Source organism: Cyprinodon tularosa, unplaced genomic scaffold (assembly GCF_016077235.1).
Source record: "Cyprinodon tularosa strain WSP-4 unplaced genomic scaffold, ASM1607723v1 ctg635, whole genome shotgun sequence".
NCBI lineage: Eukaryota > Metazoa > Chordata > Actinopteri > Cyprinodontiformes > Cyprinodontidae > Cyprinodon > Cyprinodon tularosa.
The window spans coordinates 319,802-339,988 of record NW_024039380.1 but is presented as its reverse complement, the minus strand read 5'-3'; the positions used below and the strand labels follow the sequence as shown (position 1 = coordinate 339,988).

The window sequence follows — 20,187 nt, the reverse complement described above, 5'->3', positions numbered from 1 at the left end:
GGGTTCTATTTAATCCAGGGTTATACAAAAGTGGAGAAAAAAATGTATGGTTAAATTCAAATGTTTTTTTTCCTAAAATTAAACATTCAAAACTAAAATAGATTTTTTTTTTCACTCACTCAGTCCAAGTGCGATGGCAGCAGCTGTCAGTAAAGCAATGATACTCAGCAGGAGGATCTTTGACCTGTTTGATTTGTTCTGTGGAGCATCTGCTGAACATTTGGCACAAACTGAAAAAGAAAAGAGAGATTTGGGTAAAATACACATTTAGTTTTACACTATATTTAAATACTTTGTTTTTTTTATTGTCCAACATAAAAAAACTAATTATTTTATCGTAGGTGTGAGTTGTTTAGCACATCTACCCTCCCAGAGGGCAGCCTTGTCAGAACCTTAGCCTGTTAGATGTCCAGATTGCTGGTTTGAGGTTCAAACTGCAGCTGTTATTTTGCTTGCTTCCTTCAATTGGCACAATTTTCCCTCCTTTTGTAAAGATCCTTCCCTCTTTTTTCCATCTTGGAAGTGTTTGTTAGTGGGGGTTGACCTTCAGGAGCAGGAGGTCATTGGACTGAGACAAACCAAAGCACCTGAAGTGCTCTTGCTTGGAGGTTCTTTATTTACAATGGAAAAATCGATATCTAGATAAGTAATTTTTTCTTAAAATAAGTGCATTTGTTCTTGGATTGAGGAGTTAATAGAGACACTTTGCCAATAAAACAAGACAATTTACATTTAAAATAAGAAAACACAATTGGATTGTCTTATTTCACGTGCATTTTATCTAAATATCTTATTTTAAGAGTGAACTTGTTCCCTCACAAACAACTACAGGTGCTAGGCTTCAGGTACTTAGAGATTCACTTCCAAACAGAAACCCCACATTCATATCTTCAGGTAACACAGAGTACATGTCAGACTTAATAATACTACTTCAGCGATAGTTTCAAGGTGTTGCTTTATTGTATGTCTCGTATCATGTCTTTCGGTTGTGCTGTTCTTTTTTCATCTCGTTACAGGTGATGAAGCAGACTGAAAATGTTTTGTCATTGTCTCCTTTCTATCTCCTCTTTCTTTCATCTTTTGTCCTTTTTTTTTCTTTTTTCTTCTTCTGTTTTTCTGCTCTACTTACATTGCAGTGTCCATATAAACTGTAAAACTCCCTGCATAATTATAATAAAGCAATTTATACGTGTGAAACAAGTGGAGCAGTATGGCAATTGCCAGACCGCTACACTTGTGAAAGTAAAATCTGTTGGGCTCCTTTTGGCATCAAGACAGTTATTCTTATTGCCACCTTGCCAGAAAGGACACTGTAAAAAAAAAAAAAAAAAAAAAAAAAAAAAAAAAGAGTGAACTCGTTCCATTAGCAAACTATCTCATTTACCTACTCAAATTCAGGGTAAATACACCTAATTTAAGAATTTCTTTTCTTATTTCAAGATCGTTTTTCCAGTGTAAAATCTGAGTAACAGTCATATATACTATGGAGATGATGCACAAACCCCTTCTTTAAATTTTATTGATTACTACTTTATTATTTAGCTATCACACATCTATGCAAGTGTTTCTTGCAAAGGTTTCAAGTTTTAAAAAATCTACAATATTCATGAAAACCTAATTATTATCAAGTATTATAGAGATACTGTATTATGATGGCCAGTTTCCACATAGACTTCATTTTCAGTGCTATGCTTTAAACCTCCCTCAGATTCATCCCCAACTACTTTCAGCAATCTGGAAATTTTTGTGAAAATTTCAGTTATTAGGAAGTAAGACACTGTTTCAAAAAAGTAGGAAGAGATCAGTCTTGTATTTTAGGGTTGTCACGATACTAAACTTTTCAACTCGATACCGATATTAAGGAAAATATTCGATACTCGATACCATTTTCGATACCACAAGGATAAAAACAAAGACTCCAAAATTCTACAGAAATATTTTCATTAATAAACAAAATACAATAAATAAATACAATAAAGGTTGTATGCTGTGCACAATATTAAGCAAGCTTGATAAAAAACTTATAAAATTAAAATTAAGTATTCCTTCCTTAGCTATGCTTTGCACACATAACAATGACACTAGCTAAACCAGTTAAGAAACAAAAATAATTCTCAGCAGCTGCACCTGTTACAAAAAAAAAAAAGTCTGAAACTGAAAAGTGCGTAGAATTATTCAATCACACAGTGTTCAGAAAGTGCATTTTGCTCTATTCTGCACTTTAGATGAATGACTGGTTAGGTGCCACTGGTGGTGGCACTGTATCGATACTTTTAAAAACGAGTATTGTATCCGGAGACAACGTTTCAGTGTCGATACTTTTGAAAACCCTATTGTATTTGCATACCACAGAGTCAGAAAGAGGAGCATGTCTACATTAATTTTATATCATATTATTCAACAGTTGAGACATGCAGGAAGAGCTCACATGCTGTTAAAAAATAAGAAAAAAGAAAACTACAGGATAATAAATGGAAATTCAGTTCTCTTGCTGTATTATTTGCAGACGCAACAGAGGAAAGTTTGTTGGGGAAAAAATAGCAGATCTAGCAAAAGAAAGCGTACTGTCAGACATGGCTCCATTCACAAAGGGTGGAGTGGATTAATTTGATCCTTTAGGAGTTAGTAGAAGTCTCCTTAAAAGGTATGGAGTTCTTTATACATGTTTCATATCTGGAGGTCACATACACTCTCAATACAGATTCCTGTGTAAATGCAGTCCGGAGGTTCATCTGTAGAAGAGGTCAAGTTTCTATCATCAGATTTGATAATGACACCAATTTTATTGATGCAAGTCAAGAGCAGAAAAAGAGTTTGGCTGAGCTGAACCATGCAGACATTTCAAAATGCTTTTGTTCAGGATGGAATCAAATGAAACTATAACATTGCATCTGCCTCTCAGGAGGCGGAGTTTGGGAACGTTTGAGTCGTTCAAAGCATTTTAGTCTCTGCTCCTTAAAGAAGGTTGTGGCGTTTGGCTTCCAGCACCTTTACCAACACGTATCAGGTTGAGCAGGAAACCTGCAGCAAGTCAGTGATAAAAAATATTCCTCTTTTTGGCTCCGAGACTATCCTCTCTGAGTGTCAACATTTCTAAAAACATATTAAAACACACAATATTGTTTGATTTTAAAAAAACAACAACATAATAAATAACACCGGCAATGATTAATTCAGAGAGCAAAACAGGAAACTGGTTGGTGAACACTTCAGCAGTTTAAGATGGTGAAATTTATTCACCAAAGACTTCTGCTATGTCATTTCCTAACTACTGCTTATTTTGAGATGTCTGTCTTGTTTCTTTTCTTAAAACATTATTTTTTGGTTTAGTCAATTTTCCTCTATCATAATTCTTTTATCTTTTTTTAGAAATGCATAAAGTTTCTATTAATTGCACATCAGATAAACTCAAGCTTATATTTCATTTACATAGAATCATTTTTAACAGACCTGCCTCTCTTCTTTGGCAACTCTGTATTTCAGAATAAGTTGTATCGTCTGACGAAGAAACAGGATCTGTAGAACAGAAACATAAATTTAATTTCACTTATAACAGATAACAATACACTTTTAATTTTCAGCTTAATAAAGGTTACTTAGGCAATATGCGCTCAACAGGTTCTGCTCACCTCTGGCCTTTTTTGTTGTGAACTTCACATCAGCATACATCACCTCAGCTTCATCCATGTTGCTGCTGTGAGTCTGAAACCGATCTACAGTTCAGAGTCACTGCCAGCTCCAAAAAAGAAGGAAAGCTACGAAAGACAGAGAGGTGAGAAAAAAACGTCACATGGCAAGAAAGGGAAATAATCAAATAGCTCAACTGGCTGAGCAACGCCTTTTAGTTTTGAAATGTCTGCATGGTGCAAAAATATATTGACATGGGATCTAAGAAAGTAAGAAATACTTTCTACAAGAAAGTTATTTACGTGAATTTCAAACCAAGATAAAGTTTTACAGAGAAGATTATTTCAAGGATAGAGGACAAAAAAGATTAGCTGATCGTTTGGTTTGTGAAGTCAAGAGTTCAAGCCTTTGGAGTATAGAGTTAGATTTGTTTATTTAGTATTCAAAGAAAAACAGTTTCCTTAAAAAAAAAATGTTTTCAATCAAAGGAAAAAATGCGTGAATTTAATTCAGTTTATTTCTATAGCGAGGAAAAACTCCCTTTTAACAGGAAGAAACCTCCAGCAGAACCAGGCTCAGTGTGAGCGGCCATCTGCTGAGGCCCACTGGGGTTCAAGGAGACAGAAGCAGAGTTACAAAAAGCAGCTGACCAGGAAGCACACAGCCAGGCAGATGAGCTCCGAGGAGCCAGCTCCCATATCAGGGAATGAAGAGAGCACATCCAGTCAGTCAGTCAGAGAAACAGGACTACACTGAAAAACGGGCTGATCTCCAACATCTATAAACAAAGGTGTTGATGGCAGCAGCACAGCTGATATTTCTCTCTAGGATGGAGTTACAGCCAAACAGGAACAGACCAGATGAAGCTACTATGAGAAAAAGCAGAACGTTAGAGATTGAACTAACAGATTCTGCAGAGTGGGAGAATAGAGATAGAATGAAGCAGAATGATGAAAAAGGGGTCCCTATGTCCTACAGCATTTAACCCTTGTGGAGTTAAAAAAAAATATGAGCGCTGAGAGTTGATATTATAGGAAGAAAAGGTTTTATTTTACTCTGCAGAGGAGAACATCACGACCAGCCTAAAGGCAGCTCAGTGATGTTCTGAGCTGCGGCATTCCCACCCCTGCATAAAAAGGGGGACTTCACACACATTAACATGTGACATGTTTCCCATATATCTAGCCTAGGGGGGGAAGACTTCCTTTTCAAACCTCCTTCCTTTCCTTTCATCTCAGCAAGTCTTCTAAGTAATCACTTTTATTCAGGAAAAGAGAAAAAACAGACTTTAACATCCCTTACAAACAGGCCAAACAAAAATACCATTCCACAGCCTATAGCAGCAGAACTATAGAGATAGCTCAGGATAACCTGAGCCACTCTAACTAGAAGCTTTATCAAAAAGGAAAGTTTTAATCCTAGCCTTAAAAGTAGACAGGGTGTCTGCCTCACGGACTAAAACTGGTAGTTGGTTCCACAGGAGAGGAGCCTGAGAACTAAAAGATCTGCCTCCCATTCTACTTTTAGAAATTCTAGGAACCAATAGTAAACCTGCAGATTGAGAGCGAAGTGCTCTGTTAGGAACATAAGGAACAATCAGATCTCTGATATCAGATGGAGCTTGGCCATTTAAGGCTTTATATGTGAGAAGGAGGATTTTAAATTCTATTCTATTGAATGCAAAAAATATTGAGGCCTAAAAAACACATATAAACACTGTTTTTCTTTGATTGAAAATTTTTAAAAGAATAAAAGATTTTAGTTTGAAGCACTTTTTTAAATTGAAGTACCGGTATATGTTGTTTAAGTTTTGACCATATAATGATAGTGTCACAGTCTTGGTTTGTTAGTTCCTGTTTTCCAGGTTTCCCATTTGTTGTCCTCTGCTGCCCTCTTGTGTCCTCTTTCCCTTGCTCGGTTTTCTGCTCTGTCCTCACCTGTTTTCAATCCTCTCGTTGCCCTTTCTTTGTCTCTGTCCCCTTTAAAAGCCCTCCCTCTTCAGTTCCTGTTTGCTGGATCCTCGTCAAACGTCTGTCTGCTTACCTCGTCTCTCCTTGGCTCTTAGAGTTTGGTTTTCCCCTGATGTCTCCTTGGTTCTGGTCCGTTTGTTATTTCTGTTGGATTTTTTTATTCCTGCCTCGGTTCCTGTGAACCTCATTAAACCCACCTAAATTCACCTCTGCCTACTTGCCTCTGCATTTGGGTCCTCAAACTGCCACCAAATCCTGACAGATAGGACATGTATGTCTTCATAATTCTATCAAAATAGAAATTTCTTCAAACAAATAAAACAATAAAAAAGTAACTTCAATGAAAAGACATAGAAAAAAAAGTTTTTCAATGCCACAAGATATTTCAGACTTCAAAAAATCCATTAAAAGACTTATTATAAAATTATCATTAAGGAAGCTGCTTTTTTAGATTGCAGCAATCTTTTTAGTGTTTGGGCCATATTTGGGTAGGACATTTGTGTCTTAACCATTCATTCCAAAAAATATTTAGTAAAATTTGCTGAACAGAAAGATTTCGTGTCATGATGGGTCTCTGAGTTTAGCCCAAAATGCAGAACACACACGGAAACGGAGTAAAAGTTCAGAGTTTATTAATAAGCACAAACACAAGGACATAAACTGGGTCTGGAACTGGTCCAAGCTGGTTCACTAAAGTCTTGACTGGGACCGGAGACTGTTGGTTAGCAGAGTTCATGAGAAGCTAAGCGTCTAGCTTCAGGCTTAGCATGGCAGACCAAGATTTGAGCTTCCAGCTCACTGCAGAGAATAACAGGGAATATCCAAATAGGATTCTTCAGGCTGAGCTTCCAGCTCATTGCAGAGAACAACAGGGAATATCCACATAGGATTCTTCAGGGTGATTCCACATAGGAACCTTCAGGTAAACTCCACATAGAAGTCTTGAGGTTAAATCCACATAGGAATCTTCAGGTTGGCTCACCAGGGCAGATTAGCAGGTTTAGACTCTCCTAGAGCTTCAGGCTAGAGACAGGTTTCCTGTGATGCAGCTCTCCCAGAGCTTCAGGCCAGAGACAGGGTTCCAGTGAGGCAGCTCTTCCTGAGCTTCAGACCAGAGACAGGTTTCCTGTGAGGCACAGACAAAGGAGAGATTAGAATCTGATCTCACACTAGAGACAACTAAGATTCAATCTGTAACAGAGGCTTAGGAAGCTAACCAACTAAGATCAACCCTGCTGCATGGAAGCAAGGTCTGGCAGGAGCTTATAAAGGGGAGGTCTCCTGATTAGTAGATTAACAACAGGTGTGCAGGAAGACTCCAGCCCTAGGAGACCCACGGCGCACTCTGCTGGAGACAGAGGGTAATCTCCAGATCCCAACAGTAACTCCAGTCCTAAAAGACAATAACATAGAACAGAAGAGGATCCTCGGCGCCCTCTGGTGGGCAAGCCTGAGGATCCCAACATTTGGGGAGTTTTCCAGTTTGAACTGAACTTTCTTTCTAAGTAAAAAAAGTTTTGAAGTGTTGATTTTATTTATTTTTTATTTTTTTTATTTTGACACTAATATCCCACAGTGGGCGGCTGCTTCCCTATTAGTCTGACATGTTTGACTATTATGTCTTTATGACAAAGATGCCATGTTCGCCAGCAAGCTTAATGGCACGTTGAGCAATCTTTAGCTCTGCATGGTCTCGCTTTTTTCCCCCCAGCATTTTATTGTCATTATACTGTTGTTAGGTTAAAAAATATAAGTTCGTAAAAGAAGGACTGAGTACACACAGAAAGGGATTTTCAACAGCTTCCTGCAGGAGGGGAGAAAGAGCTGCAACCCGACACACTATTCTCTCTCTGCCCCCCCTCCATCTGCAGTGCCTTTTATTAACAGAACATAACACATGGTTACAAAACAGAGTATTGTTCTGACAGAACAACTGATCAGGTCATAAGACAGAATGCTCCACTGACTGAGACAGTCAGTGGAGCTAAGACAGAGTGAAGCATCTCATTTCTCCAATGTTTCATATGTACATACACTCATTTTATAATCATCATTGAATAAACCTAACAACTGTCACAAGTACAGAGAAACAAAATTAACCCTCCGCATTTAACCCATCCCCATGTTGAGCAGAGGGTTACCAATGTGCGGCGCCCAGGGAGCAGTGTTAAGGGTATTGCTCAAGGGTTGCAGTCCGTTGGAGTGGGGCTTGAACTCAGAACCTCAGGATTCCAAGTGCAATGCCCTAACCACTCGGCTGCCACTAACCAAAGCAGGCATAAGCGTGAAGCATTTCTTGCCTAACGACCCACACTGGCAGCTAATTCCACTCAGGTGGATTACGAACCCAAGCTGTCTTTCACATCTTCCTGAGTGAACTTGATGATTCTGTCCAATGCGTTGATGTGATCTGTGAATGTCTTCATGGTCTTTATTTTGACCCATGTGTCATCCACGTATCTGAACCAGTGACTGGATTTTGTTCCTGTGTATGAGTATAAAGCTCTGCTTTCCACTTCTTCTATGTATAAGTTCACCCCTATGGGAGACACAGGAAAGCCCATAGCTCATCCATGCTTCTGCCTTTAGAAAGCTTGGTTAAATTAGAAGTAGGTGGTGTTGTGACACAAGTGGAACAGATATGGCCAGTGGTCAGGTTGGTTCTAGCGGCTTTTTTGAGACTTGTATAAGGCATCAGCTGATATTCCTGTGTATGGCTTAGCATAACTTATGTCGCCTAGCAACTATTGCAAAAAAGAAGCAGGGTGGTATGAATAGTTTGAACAGAAAAAAATGTATTTAAACAAATTAAACATGTAAATAGATTATTAGAAACTAAATGATAACACAGAGACGTGAATGGTCTGAGGTTAAAAGCCTCAAAGGGCTTCATCCCATTTATATCATGGTCCCTTACAAAAGACATAAGTATTACATTTTTAACATGGTCATGTGTGTTTGTTTTTTTGACATTCTGTAAGGACTCCTGTCTGTGTGGTTTGTGTTTTTGTGTGTTTGTCCTCCTTCCTCCACCAGGCGGTGCCTGCTCCTGGTTCGCCTCCTCACAAACCTGCAAAGGGTTACCTTATTAACGGAGTGTTCTTAAGCTGCTGACTGCCACTACCTCGACGCCAGTGTTTGCCAGTTTTGGGTACTCTAGCCAAGCTGAGTTTTGCTGAGTCAAAATGAGTTTTTTTTCAAACTAAATTTTAACCTTGTTATTTTGTCTTTTGCCTCTCGGCAAGGGGTCATCCTGCAGACTGGATGTTTTGGACCTTCTCTCCCTGGAAGGATCATCTGAGCTTCAAACTGAGCTAGGGATTTAAACTGGAGGTGTGGATCTACTTTTCCCTAAGGGATCATTTGAGCTTCACACTGAGCAAGGGATTCATCTCCACAACACCCTGTTCAAGTACCGCAGGAAATCTAAAGTGGCAGTCAGCTTTCTCCGTTCATTTATAAACAACCGCATTCTGGGTAAACCCTGTCCGCCCTCCATCGAATGAGACAAACACTGGAACATCCCACACCGACTGGAGTCAAAAAGTCAACCACTCTTCTGGAAACTTGAATCTGCAATCTATTTCTCCTCTTCAAGTTCGAGAATCAAGTTTCCGACTGAGCCTGAACTAACCACAGGGTCTTCCCCTCACTTTCCAGTTCCGGTTGAGCAGTGTTCAGGGTAACACTGGATTCTTCACAATCTCCTCAATAAACCTGTTAAAACTTTCCCTTTCCCTGTATTGGTTTTCTGCTTTTGGGTCAGATCTTAGTCAAATCATGACACATTCATCCCCTCTCAGTAGAGACACTTTAAGAGACAATTTACATTATAAGTAAAAACAACACAAAATTAACATAGAAAATAAAACAAATTGGTCTTTATCATAAGATTTCATAATGTGTTAAAAAGCTTCTTAAGCTTTTTTTCATCCTGTAGACTATGTAAAAATGTTAACTAAGCAACAGAAGCTATTAAAGTTATCTCTTAACTTGGTTGCAGATGTTGGGTGTCTTCCTGTTCGTCGCTTCTTCTAATCAGCGTTAAAGCGTTAACCTCAAAGCCCCATGTTACAGACTATAAATAAACATTGTCATTCTGCATGTTTCTAGTTTCATTGTGAATATATTATTTTGTGTTTCGTTTGCATTTGTCGATCCATCATCTGGACAGAGCAGAAAGGAAAGAGTAAAGAGCAGAACATATACCTGTAAAATGATACATTTTTTATCTTTTCCTGCATATTTTCTAAATATCACTTTTTTCCTGAGGAAACATGGTAGTGATTCTTTATTGAGAAGAGAGCACAGTAGATAAATACCTCCTTTTTGTAACATTTGGAATAAAAACTCTCAGTTATCTGCAGTTTTCAGAGCTTCCTTTGCAAAACATGTAAGGATATAGATTCATTTGATTATTTTCTATAATGTTACACTTTTAAATAATGTGTTTTAATGTATTAATATTTTTTTGGTTGTTTGGTTTTAAAAAAAGATTTTAAAACATACACAGATACTGAGGTGTCGCCCTCCATTGGTCATTCTTATTTATATGAATGTTTTAACTAAATCTGCTTTTTTCATTCTTTCACATTTGATTTATTCATGAAACTTCAACAAAAGTCTAAAGCAATAAATTTATTATATATTTTTCAGATCAAGAAAATAAAATATATTTAGAAATAATGTACATTGAAATGCCCAAAGTTTTGCAAAGTCTTTTTTTGAAACTCAACCATCACAAAACATTGAGCTACAAGTTTAATATTTAAAATGAAAACAGGAAACCTATTACCGTAAATCCTCTAATATAGGCCGGGGCCTTTATTTCACTCAGGTACATCTTGGTCCAGGGCCATTATTGGAAGGAGGCCAGAATTAGAGGCAGGCCTCTGTTTGTATTTGATCAAAACAGACGACCAGTAGAATGAATAAAAACTAGATTTTGTGTCTCTTTGAACCAATAAAATACTAGGTTAATTTATTGAAAAAGTACAGTTAACGATATACAGAACATAATTCAGACATCTTCCAGCAGCTGCAATTTTTCTGCACGGCAATACAAAAAAAAAAAAAAAGATACAGAATGGAATCCTGGCCAAGCTGACTTGGAAACTGTTCTGCCATCACAGCAAAATTTCATTTGAGGCAGGTCAAGTGGAAGTAGGCTACCAGTATCATATATTTCAAGGGAAATTCAGAACAACGAAGGCCAAAGAAATTCTGTCATTTTAACGCTGCCTGGTTATCACCAGACCTACCGTTAATCAAGTGTCTTTCAGATCAGAACAATTGTGTGGCTGGTTATACTCTTACAGCAGTGTGTTGCAGTGAGCTTGACGCAGACATTTTTGATTTATGCTGAATAGTGAAGCGTGGTCTGCGCTATACGCTGTGCGTATAGATACGGCCAAGGCAGTGAGGAAGTGGGGGCGAGTTTAGTCCGACAACTGAGGGACATGAGGGCCAAAAAGAGCGGAGATCCAGATGGAAAAGGGTCCCAGTTTTCTTGTGCACCTCGCTCTTCTAGCTGGTCAAACTTTACGAGTTGTTTTTCGCAATTTCGGTCATAAAAACAAAACAAGCCGGCCTCCTGTCTGCAGCACTGTCTGATTCGTTAGCAAACATTGACCCCTCTGGTACTTGTATGTTACTATCACAAGTTGTTGAGGACTGACCAGAAACATTGTTGGTTCTAATTATAGCCCCGGCCTGCATAAGAGTCCGGCCAGTATTTACCTCCGCCGACAGCCAGACAGGCCATGATTAGAGACCCGGCTGCTAATGGAATACAGGCCAATATTAGAGGATTTATGGTCATGCTGAAAAATCTTGATTGATTGAAACATATTTTACAGGACATCTGCTGTAGAAAAACAAAACCAATCAAAAAGCATTGATCTGTTAAAATAAGAATATATTTTGTTACCATGTTTGATGGAGAACTTTAAATAAATAATAAGGTCATCTTCATAAAATGTCTGTTTAGAGATCCAAGCCCATTTTCTGGACTTACCTTTTATTGATTATTACTGTTGGAACAAATTATTGTATTTTTCTTATTTCTGTCAAAGAACTTAAAGATGTTAAATGCGTGATCAAATGTGTTTCTGTTCAGAGATCAGAGGCTTTTTTCTGGAGCGAACCTCAGAAACACAAACACAGCTTAGATTCTGCTGTTTTCTCACAAATCCTTCTCAGTCTATCTTTACAATATCTATCGAACCACTTGATAAAGTTTCCTATCTTCAATGTTCTCACACAGTCCACCTCTGATTCTGGTCCTCCACCCTTACCATCAGGGTCGCTTCCTCCCCAAAAACTCAAACTAAGAGATGAAGAACAGAAAGACAGAGTTCAGTAAACCTGAGTGAATTAAACTCTTCAAATGATCCAAATGTTCTGAGAACAATCAGACCTTTTGTTCAGTGGAGATCCGTCCACCCAAACCCAGCTGCCTTCTGTCTCTGAGTCCGTCAGTCCAATCCAGAACGAATCGTCCTTATTTGTCATTTTCTCTATTATTTTCCTCTCCAGGAACATCTGAGTAGGAGATGGTAGAGATACTTGAGAGACTTTCTGTGCTGAAATGAAGAACCATGATGATGATAAAATCTGTGAGAACATGAAGCTGCAGCAGTGATTCATACCTGCTCCTCTCTGCTGTCGATCTTCACCAGGTCTCCTCCCTGACCTATGCAGGAATCTCTGCTCTCATTCCAGGTGGAGTTATTGTTAGAGAAATAATAACAGTTCACTCCATGTAGCTCCCAGGCTGCTTCACACTTCAGACACGTTTCATCTATAAACAGATCAGAACAAACATCTCACTGAGTCAGGAGGAAGAAATCTCTGTAGATGTTTGTGTGATTTGGAGGCAGCAGGAGGTGTCTTCTGTCCTGCAGCTACAATCTAACTTCCTGTATCTGTCAGTCCATCAATTTCTCTATAACATCATTAGAAGACAGAAATGAGACAAATACCATTGACTTACTTTTTGCGACAGGTGGAGGAAATGTTGAGACCAGTGGTTCTGTGGTTTGGGAAGTGGAATGAGATGGCCAGGTTGCTGTTGGTGGAGATGTAGGCGGATCCATGCAGCGCAGAAGCATTTCTGTTTAATCGATAAATACAAAAGTACAATTTTCCACCAAAAGCTTGTTTGTTCTGGAGACAGCAGAAGACAATAGCTGCGTCTTAATTCGCAGGCTGCGTCCTCAACGCAACCATTGTGTTTAGTTTATTCTGTAATATTACATAAAATCAATTACTGACAAATAAAAATGTTTGATTCCGCCACCTGAGAGATTTCTCCTCAGATCTTCATTCTCCTTGTTCAGGGTGTGAAGAACCTCATTGTTCATTAGATAAAAGACAGCTGATAAAAGCAAAAAAAAAAAAAAAAAACAGAATTAGTTGAATGCAAAATGATATTAGATATTAATAACAACCCTAATTCAAAAAGGAGAAAAGTAGGCATCCTTTTAACCAACCAGCTCACTTTTCCTTCTTATTACCGATGCCCTACATTGGTTAGATTGATATCAACTGTTCTGACACTGAAAACTATAATTATCGAAGGCTGAGAGTGGGGCTCACGGTTGAACCACTCTACTAAATTAATAACACTTTATGAAAGGAAATGTTGTGTAAAATGAAAGATGAAAATTAAAAAAATAAGAAATTGATCCACTGCTGGGACTGCTCAGTGGGACAGTGGGTAGCACTGCTGCCTTGCAGCAAGAAATCCTTCTTAGGTGTGTGTGTGTGTGTGTGTGTGTGTGTGTGTGTGTGTGTGTGTGTGTGTGTGTGTGTGTGTGTGTGTGTGTGTGTGTGTGTGTGTGTGTGTGTGTGTGTGTGTGTGTGTGTGTGTGTGTGATGGACTGGGAACCCGTCCAGGGTGGATCCACTGCGCTACTGAGTAGCCCTAAATATATATATATATATATATATGTATATGTATGTATGTATATATATGTATATGTATGTATATATATGTATATATATGTATATATACGCTCCTGATCAAAATCTTAAGACCAGTCAAAAAATTGCAAGAATTTGCATTTTGCACTATTGGATCTAAAGAAGGTTCTAAGTAGAGCTTCACAATGTTAAAAGAAGAAATCAGCGTAGAAGACAAAAACGTTTGAGCGGGGAATTAATTGAAAACTGCTTTTACACTCAAACATGATTTTTTTTCAGCTGATCAAAAGTTTAAGACCATAGCTAAAAAAAAACCCCGAAACCCCCCCCAAAACAGAAATCAAAGTCTCAAAAGAAGGACTCATTAATGAGTAGCTCCACCATTCTTGTTGATGACTTCAAACAATCCTTTAGGCATGCTTGATGCCAGTGTTTCCACGAGGCTAGTGGGAACATTGCTCCAAGTGTTGAAGATGGCTTCACGAAGGGCATCCACTGTCTGGAACTGATGTCCATTTTTGTAAACTTGCCTTGCCATCAATCCCCAAATGTTCTCAATTGGGTTTAGATCCGGGGAACATGCAGGATGGTCCAAAAGAGTGATGTGATTTTCTTGGAAGAACTCCTTTGTCAGGCGGGCATTGTAACTGCAGCATTGTCCTGTTGAAAAACCCAATCATTACCACACAGACGAGGGCCCTCAGTCATGAGGGATGCCCGCTGCAACATCTCCACAGCTGCTGTTTGATGCCCCTGCACAACCTGAAGCTCCATTGTTCCATTGAAGGAAAACGCACCCCAAATCATGATGGCGCCCCCACCACTGTGTCGTGTAGAAAACATCTCAGGTGGGATCTCCTTGTCATGCCAGTAACGTTGGAAGCCATCAGGACCATCAAGGTTAAATTTTTTCTCATCAGAGAAGACAACTTTCTTCCACCTTTCAATGTCCCATGTTTGGTGCACCCTTGCAAAGTCCAAAGGAACAATTTTGTGGCGCTGAAGAAGACGTGGCCTTTGAAGACTTTTTTTTGTTTCTGAAGCCCTTCTCTCGAAGATGCTGTCTGATGGTTATTGGGCTGCAGTCAGCACCAGTAATGGCCTTAATTTGGTTAGAGGATTGTCCTGCGTCTTGACTGACAGCCAATCGGATCCTGCGGCTCAGAGCTGGTGATTTTTTTGGGTCTACCACTTGACTTTTTTGTTCCGTATCCCTCAGGATCATTTAAAAAATGCAAAATAACTGTCTTACTGCGTTCAACCTCAGCAGCGATCGCACGTTGTGAGAGGCCTTGCTTATGCAGCTCAACAATCCTACCACGTTCAAAGTCAGCGAGCTTTTTTGCTTTTGCCATCAGGAGGTCTTGATAGTGTAAAGACTTGAAAGAAAATGACATGGAATCCAGATTTTTGCACAGCTTTTGGCTTTTAAAGACTTTGGTCTTAAACTTTTGATCAGCTGAAAAAATTATGTTTGAGTGTAAATGCAGTTTTCAGAAAATTCCCTGCTCAAAAGTTTTTGTCTCTTGCACTGATTTTTTCCTTTAGCATTGAGAAGCTCTACTTTGAACCTTCTTTAGATCCAATAGTGCAAAATGCAAATTCTTGCAATTTTTGGACTGGTCTTAATTTTGATCGGTAGTGTATATATATATATATATATATATATATATATATATATATATATATATATATATATATATATATATATATATATATATATATATATATATATATATTTTTTTTTTTTCTATTTTGCCTGTTTTTTATTATGTGTTTTATCCTAGCACTGCTTTAATTCATTCTATATATGTGTCTTTTTAACTTCAGTAAAGCACCTTGGTTAATAAAATGGTTAACGTAAAGTGCTACACAAGTAAAGGTGTATTACTTGTATCATTATGAAAGCTTTTATAGTAACTAACCACTAACTGACATTCATTTAACGTAAAACCTACTTGTTTAATTTCTCTTCATGTTTTGAAAAGTTTGAAAACGGTTGAACTCACTAACTCCCAAAGCAAAAACAGCAGCTGCCAAGAGAGAGATGATGACCAGCAGGACCAGCTGCTCTGGAGAAACCTTGGACTTCCTGGTCCTTCCAGCTTGTTGAACATTGGCTGAACAGTGAGGACAGAATGAGACAACTGTAAGTTACTGCGTCTGGTCATATTATTATTGTCTGCTACATGATAATTAAGTATGAGAAAAATATTGGAGAAAAGTTTCAGCAAGTTTCATATTAGAAGTCATTTTACATCAGAACAAAGCATAAGGAAAATAAGTCATGTAAACAGACTGACATCTCAGTATGCATCAAAAGCAGAGGTGTCAAAAGTATTCATGTTTATTACTCAAGTAGAAGCAGAAGTCCTACTGTTTAAAAACAATTGCAAAAGTTACAGGATCAACTTCAGCTTTCTACTCAAGTAAAAGTATAAAAGTACCATTTCTAAAACTACTTAAAGTATAAAAGAAAAAGTAATGCAGAAAACAAGCTTTACTGCATTACCCTATTAAAGGAAAATTTTTCTAAAATTCTGAATAATCCTTAGACTTCATTTCCTTAATTTTACAACTAATGGTAGTAGTGTCAAATTTAACTTTGCATCATCTTGAAAAACGATTTATTTTGGTATGTGGGAAACAACAAGGTGGTGCAGCACAGAGTCCAACCACAAAGAAATTAAATGTCTGGATGAAAAAAATTATTTTGATGTTTTTTTTGCATATTTAGACTAACAGGCCTTAAGGAGAAGGAGCTCAAATGTATAAAAAAAAACTTTAAAATATTTTTAGGATGTATAGATTTTCTGTCCATCCATCCATTTTCTTCCTCTTTATCTGGGGCTGGGTCACGGGGCAGCAGTCTAAGCAGCGATGGCCAGACTTCCTGATCCACACCAAGCCTCCAGCTGCTCTGGGGGCCCCCGAGGCGACACCAGGCCAGCTCAGAGACATAGTCCCACCAGCGTGTCCTGGGCCTTCCACAAGGCCTCCTCCCAATGGGACCTACCTGGAACACCTCCTGAGGGAGGCGACCAAGAGGCATCTGGAACAGATGCCCGAGCCACCTCAACTGGCTCCTTTCGATGTGGAGGAGCAACGACTCCGAGCTCCTCCCTGGTAACTGAGCTACTCACCTGATCTAGAAGGGTTGTCTACAAAAAAGTTACTCCAGTATAGATGGCCGAAATTTCTACTTAAGTAAGGTAACAAAGTCTGATGGGAACCCCTGACTGGGCTACGGACTCCTGGATCTCTGAGCCTAGCTGTTCTGAACTGTTTCCCTGACCTGGCTCGGACTCCTGCTTGCCTTCTGGGACTGCAGCATCTGGGAAACTCAGGGCGGTGCCTGCTGCAGCTAGTTGGCAGCCCTCTGACTGGATCCCACTGCGTCACTAGGAGATGGACTGAACTGATAAACCAGAGTTGCCAGTGATGAGTGGTGAACCCCCTCCCCCTGCAGCCACAGCAGATCCACAGCTCCGCTTGTTATCTTTTGTTTTTAATAAACTCTTGGATCCTTCTGTTCTGCTTCATGACACTGCATACATGTTCGACATTTATGAATAAAGCAACTTCAGCCTGGCTTAATTTCTACAGTTTTATTTCCTTTATAAAGAGCTCAACAGGTGGCTTCCTCCTCACTATTCATCAGAGGCTAAAATTATTTATATAAGAAGCTGAAAGAAGCCTATTAAAATAACCACTAAATCCCTGGAAAACAGCTTTGCAGTTAAAGAGGAAAAATAAAAAAAGACATCTGAAACTACATATTTATTATTTTCAATCGTGAGATTTAATTTCACGATTCAAAATAATTCTTTCCTGAGTGTTCGAAATCAGCCACATGCAAACAGCTTTATAGGGAATTCTTGATTCAAGCTCCGACTTAACAAATCAGCTTTATTAAACAAACCCGAATTAACCCAGTAGGAAATATTTGCAAAACAACACATGTTTAGCATTATAGATCTGTTAGGATTCCAGTTTGTGTTTTCCTCTTTCCACCACCAGGTGGTGCCCTGTCCTCGTTGGGCCTCCCTGCACACCTGCGGCTCATTGGGTCATTACCAGAGGAGTATTTAAGCAGTGGGCTGGAAAACCCGGTGACAGTCCACACCAATACTCCTCTGGATCCAACGTCAGTCTGCCTGTCCGCCTTCCAACAAGTTCTTTCATTTCTGGATAAAACCCCACAAACTGGATCCAAAGAATAACCAAGAGCCCCCCAAACGTGAGTGCCTCTCCTGCAAATTACAAGCCTCAGTCTTTTTTCCTACGTTCCCTGAACGGATCATTGTGATCTCCCCTTCAGAGTTTCCGGTTCCGCTGAGGTCCACTAGAGTTACCCAGCTGTACATCTCTCAGTCTGTGTTTTTGCAATCCAAAATAAATCTGTTAACTTTTACCCTTGGCTTCTGAGTGTGTCTTTGCATGTGGGTCAGATCCTTAAAACCCATCATGACAAGATCAAAATATAATGGACTCTTCTGTGACAACTTAATTAAATGTTACTCTGGCTTAAGATTAATCTCAAACCCTATCAAACAAAGATCTGCATACTACAAAACACTACGTTATTGTTATTGCAAAGAAAGTATAAAATAATTTCATTTAGCAGCATTTGTGTTGCTAAAATTAAACATCTAAAGCCTCTAACTCAAACTTCAAAAGTTTTTTTTGCTGCAGTTCCCAAAGAAGCATGAACATTAGAAGAAATCACACCTGTTGACATAACCCATATTTAAAGGTATAAGTAAAGACAAAAAGTAAACTACCTTGATTTTCTGAGCTGATGGAATTATTCTCCCCAAAGTTCACACAAAGTTTTTCAGGTTCTCATAACTGTAAAATAGTTTTCAGGCCAAATAAAAGGAAGTTTTTAATAATTACTGTTATTTTACACTGAGGAATTCATATATTAGAGGTCATTATATTTAAAACACTTCTGCTAAGTTTCTTCCTCATCAAACTACCTCTTTTATACATATCAACATATGTAAAACAGTTCCCTTCTTGTTAGCCTGTGTGACTCTGTTCTATTATCTTTTTTTGTTATTCAGACAAAATGTTTAAGAAAATGTTTAAATAACTAAAATATAATAAGACAGGATGTCTTATAGCAAACAAAGTAGATATAGGAGGCAGGATAAGTTGTAACATTAAATGTTTAGAGCAGGTAGAATGAGTTTAAACATAGATTAGATTTAAAAACATTTAGTAAGTCTTTATCCAAACCTGGCTGTATTTTCTTTTTAAATGTGACTTCCGAGTAAGTGATTTCATCTGATGGAGAAACTGCATCTGCACATGAAGAACACAGACATTATTAGTTGCATTGGTGTTTAGAGATGAAACATTATTCAGGAAATTATTACAGACTGAAAAACAATTTAAGGGTAATAAATGAGCTCACCTTTCGGCACAGATTTTTCAGCGTTCTCATTAGTAAATGTTATGTCCACATCTGTCATGTTCCTGCTGTGAATCTGACGGAGAACTGTAGCTCAGAGGGGGCTGTCAGCCTTTAAATACCTTCTGCAGAAAGGGAGGGGGTAAAAAAAGACCTGTGCAGAGACATTTAGAGGTAAAACAGCCAAAGCATAAAGCCATTTAATGCACTAATTCATAGATATATTTTACAGCCTTGGATGTGACACAGACGTATTCCTCCTGGGCTTTAGACTGAAACATTCTGTATTAAATTTGTGTTTAAATCGAAATCTTTTCATATCAATTTAACCTGAAAAATGTCGTACCTCTTATCACAACGTAATATAAAATCCTTTCTAATGGACCAGGGCCATATGACATTAAAAGGGGAAGAGATCCACCTCATAAAAGGGTTTGGATGCAAACCCACAGCTATGCATTATGCTATGGAAGATTCATTAAAGTTTCCTAACTGATTCATATTTTATACTTTTTATATTAGACCCGTTGGAAATTCAAATTCCTCTAAAGCTGATTTATGTTTGATTTCAATTAGAAAACATGGTGCTTTAAGTCAAGTGTTTTCTGGTTGGATTTATAGTAGAGATGAAAGTAAAGGCAGAAAATGTTGGTATCTGCAGGTCTTTATTCATTTACATATAGCATAGCACTAAAGGGAAACCATCTTAAGGTAACAAAAAATTAATTTTACTAATATATAATAACAACATTAATAGTATTTGATGACATAGGACTAAAACTGGTTTTATCCACAGCTCATTTCACCAAAATACATGAACCAGATGCCTAGACAGTAATCCAAAACCGCAGAAAAGGACGGCAATTATTCACACCCTAAGAAGGGACTCCTTCACACTCATACCTAAGATTTTTACACAAAAATATCTGTTAAAGTTTTACTTAAAATTTGACTTTCTTTGCTCCATGGACCAGGTGTTTTCTCCTCACAGGTGAGCAGCTGTGCAGGGCCTCAGACAAAATAATCAAAATGCTAAATACATTTGAATAAATAGTTAAAATGGTCAAATATTATTTCGGTAATATCGCATTTTCAAACATAAAATTGAAAATCATATTTTGTTTTTAAAACTTTGCTTATTTTGTGGTGCGTAAATTCTAACATCTAAGCAAAGTAGAAGACAAATTGGGAGTGATTGCACCTCTAGTGAACATCCAAACAACTGGCAGAAGGCATAAGTAACTG

At 38.3% G+C, this 20,187-nt stretch overlaps 1 protein-coding gene across 1 annotated transcript; it reads right to left on the bottom strand.

Annotated features, from left to right (window-relative positions):
- Positions 1–11,581: 11,581 nt before the first annotated feature.
- On the bottom strand, positions 11,582–19,065 carry LOC119798759 (CD209 antigen-like protein E). Its single transcript, XM_038308365.1, has 7 exons — positions 18,946–19,065; positions 18,768–18,833; positions 15,533–15,643; positions 12,898–12,975; positions 12,248–12,399; positions 12,016–12,140; positions 11,582–11,925 (listed from the first exon to the last, which is right to left on the bottom strand). Exons 1-7 carry the CDS (start codon positions 19,001–19,003, stop codon positions 11,745–11,747), a joined length of 771 nt encoding a protein of 256 aa, XP_038164293.1. The 5' UTR covers positions 19,004–19,065; the 3' UTR covers positions 11,582–11,744.
- Positions 19,066–20,187: the final 1,122 nt, after the last annotated feature.

Excerpts from the sequence above, each read along its gene's own strand:
- LOC119798759 (XM_038308365.1), bottom strand. The coding sequence starts at position 19,003 with ATGACAGATGTGGACATAACATTTACTAATGAGAACGCTGAAAAATCT. Across the intron at positions 18,834-18,945 it reads TGAAAAATCTGTGCCGAAAG|ATGCAGTTTCTCCATCAGAT; the intron begins GTGAGCTCATTT and ends CTTCATGTGCAG. Across the intron at positions 11,926-12,015 it reads GGATCTCCACTGAACAAAAG|TTTGAGTTTTTGGGGAGGAA; the intron begins GTCTGATTGTTC and ends TTCATCTCTTAG.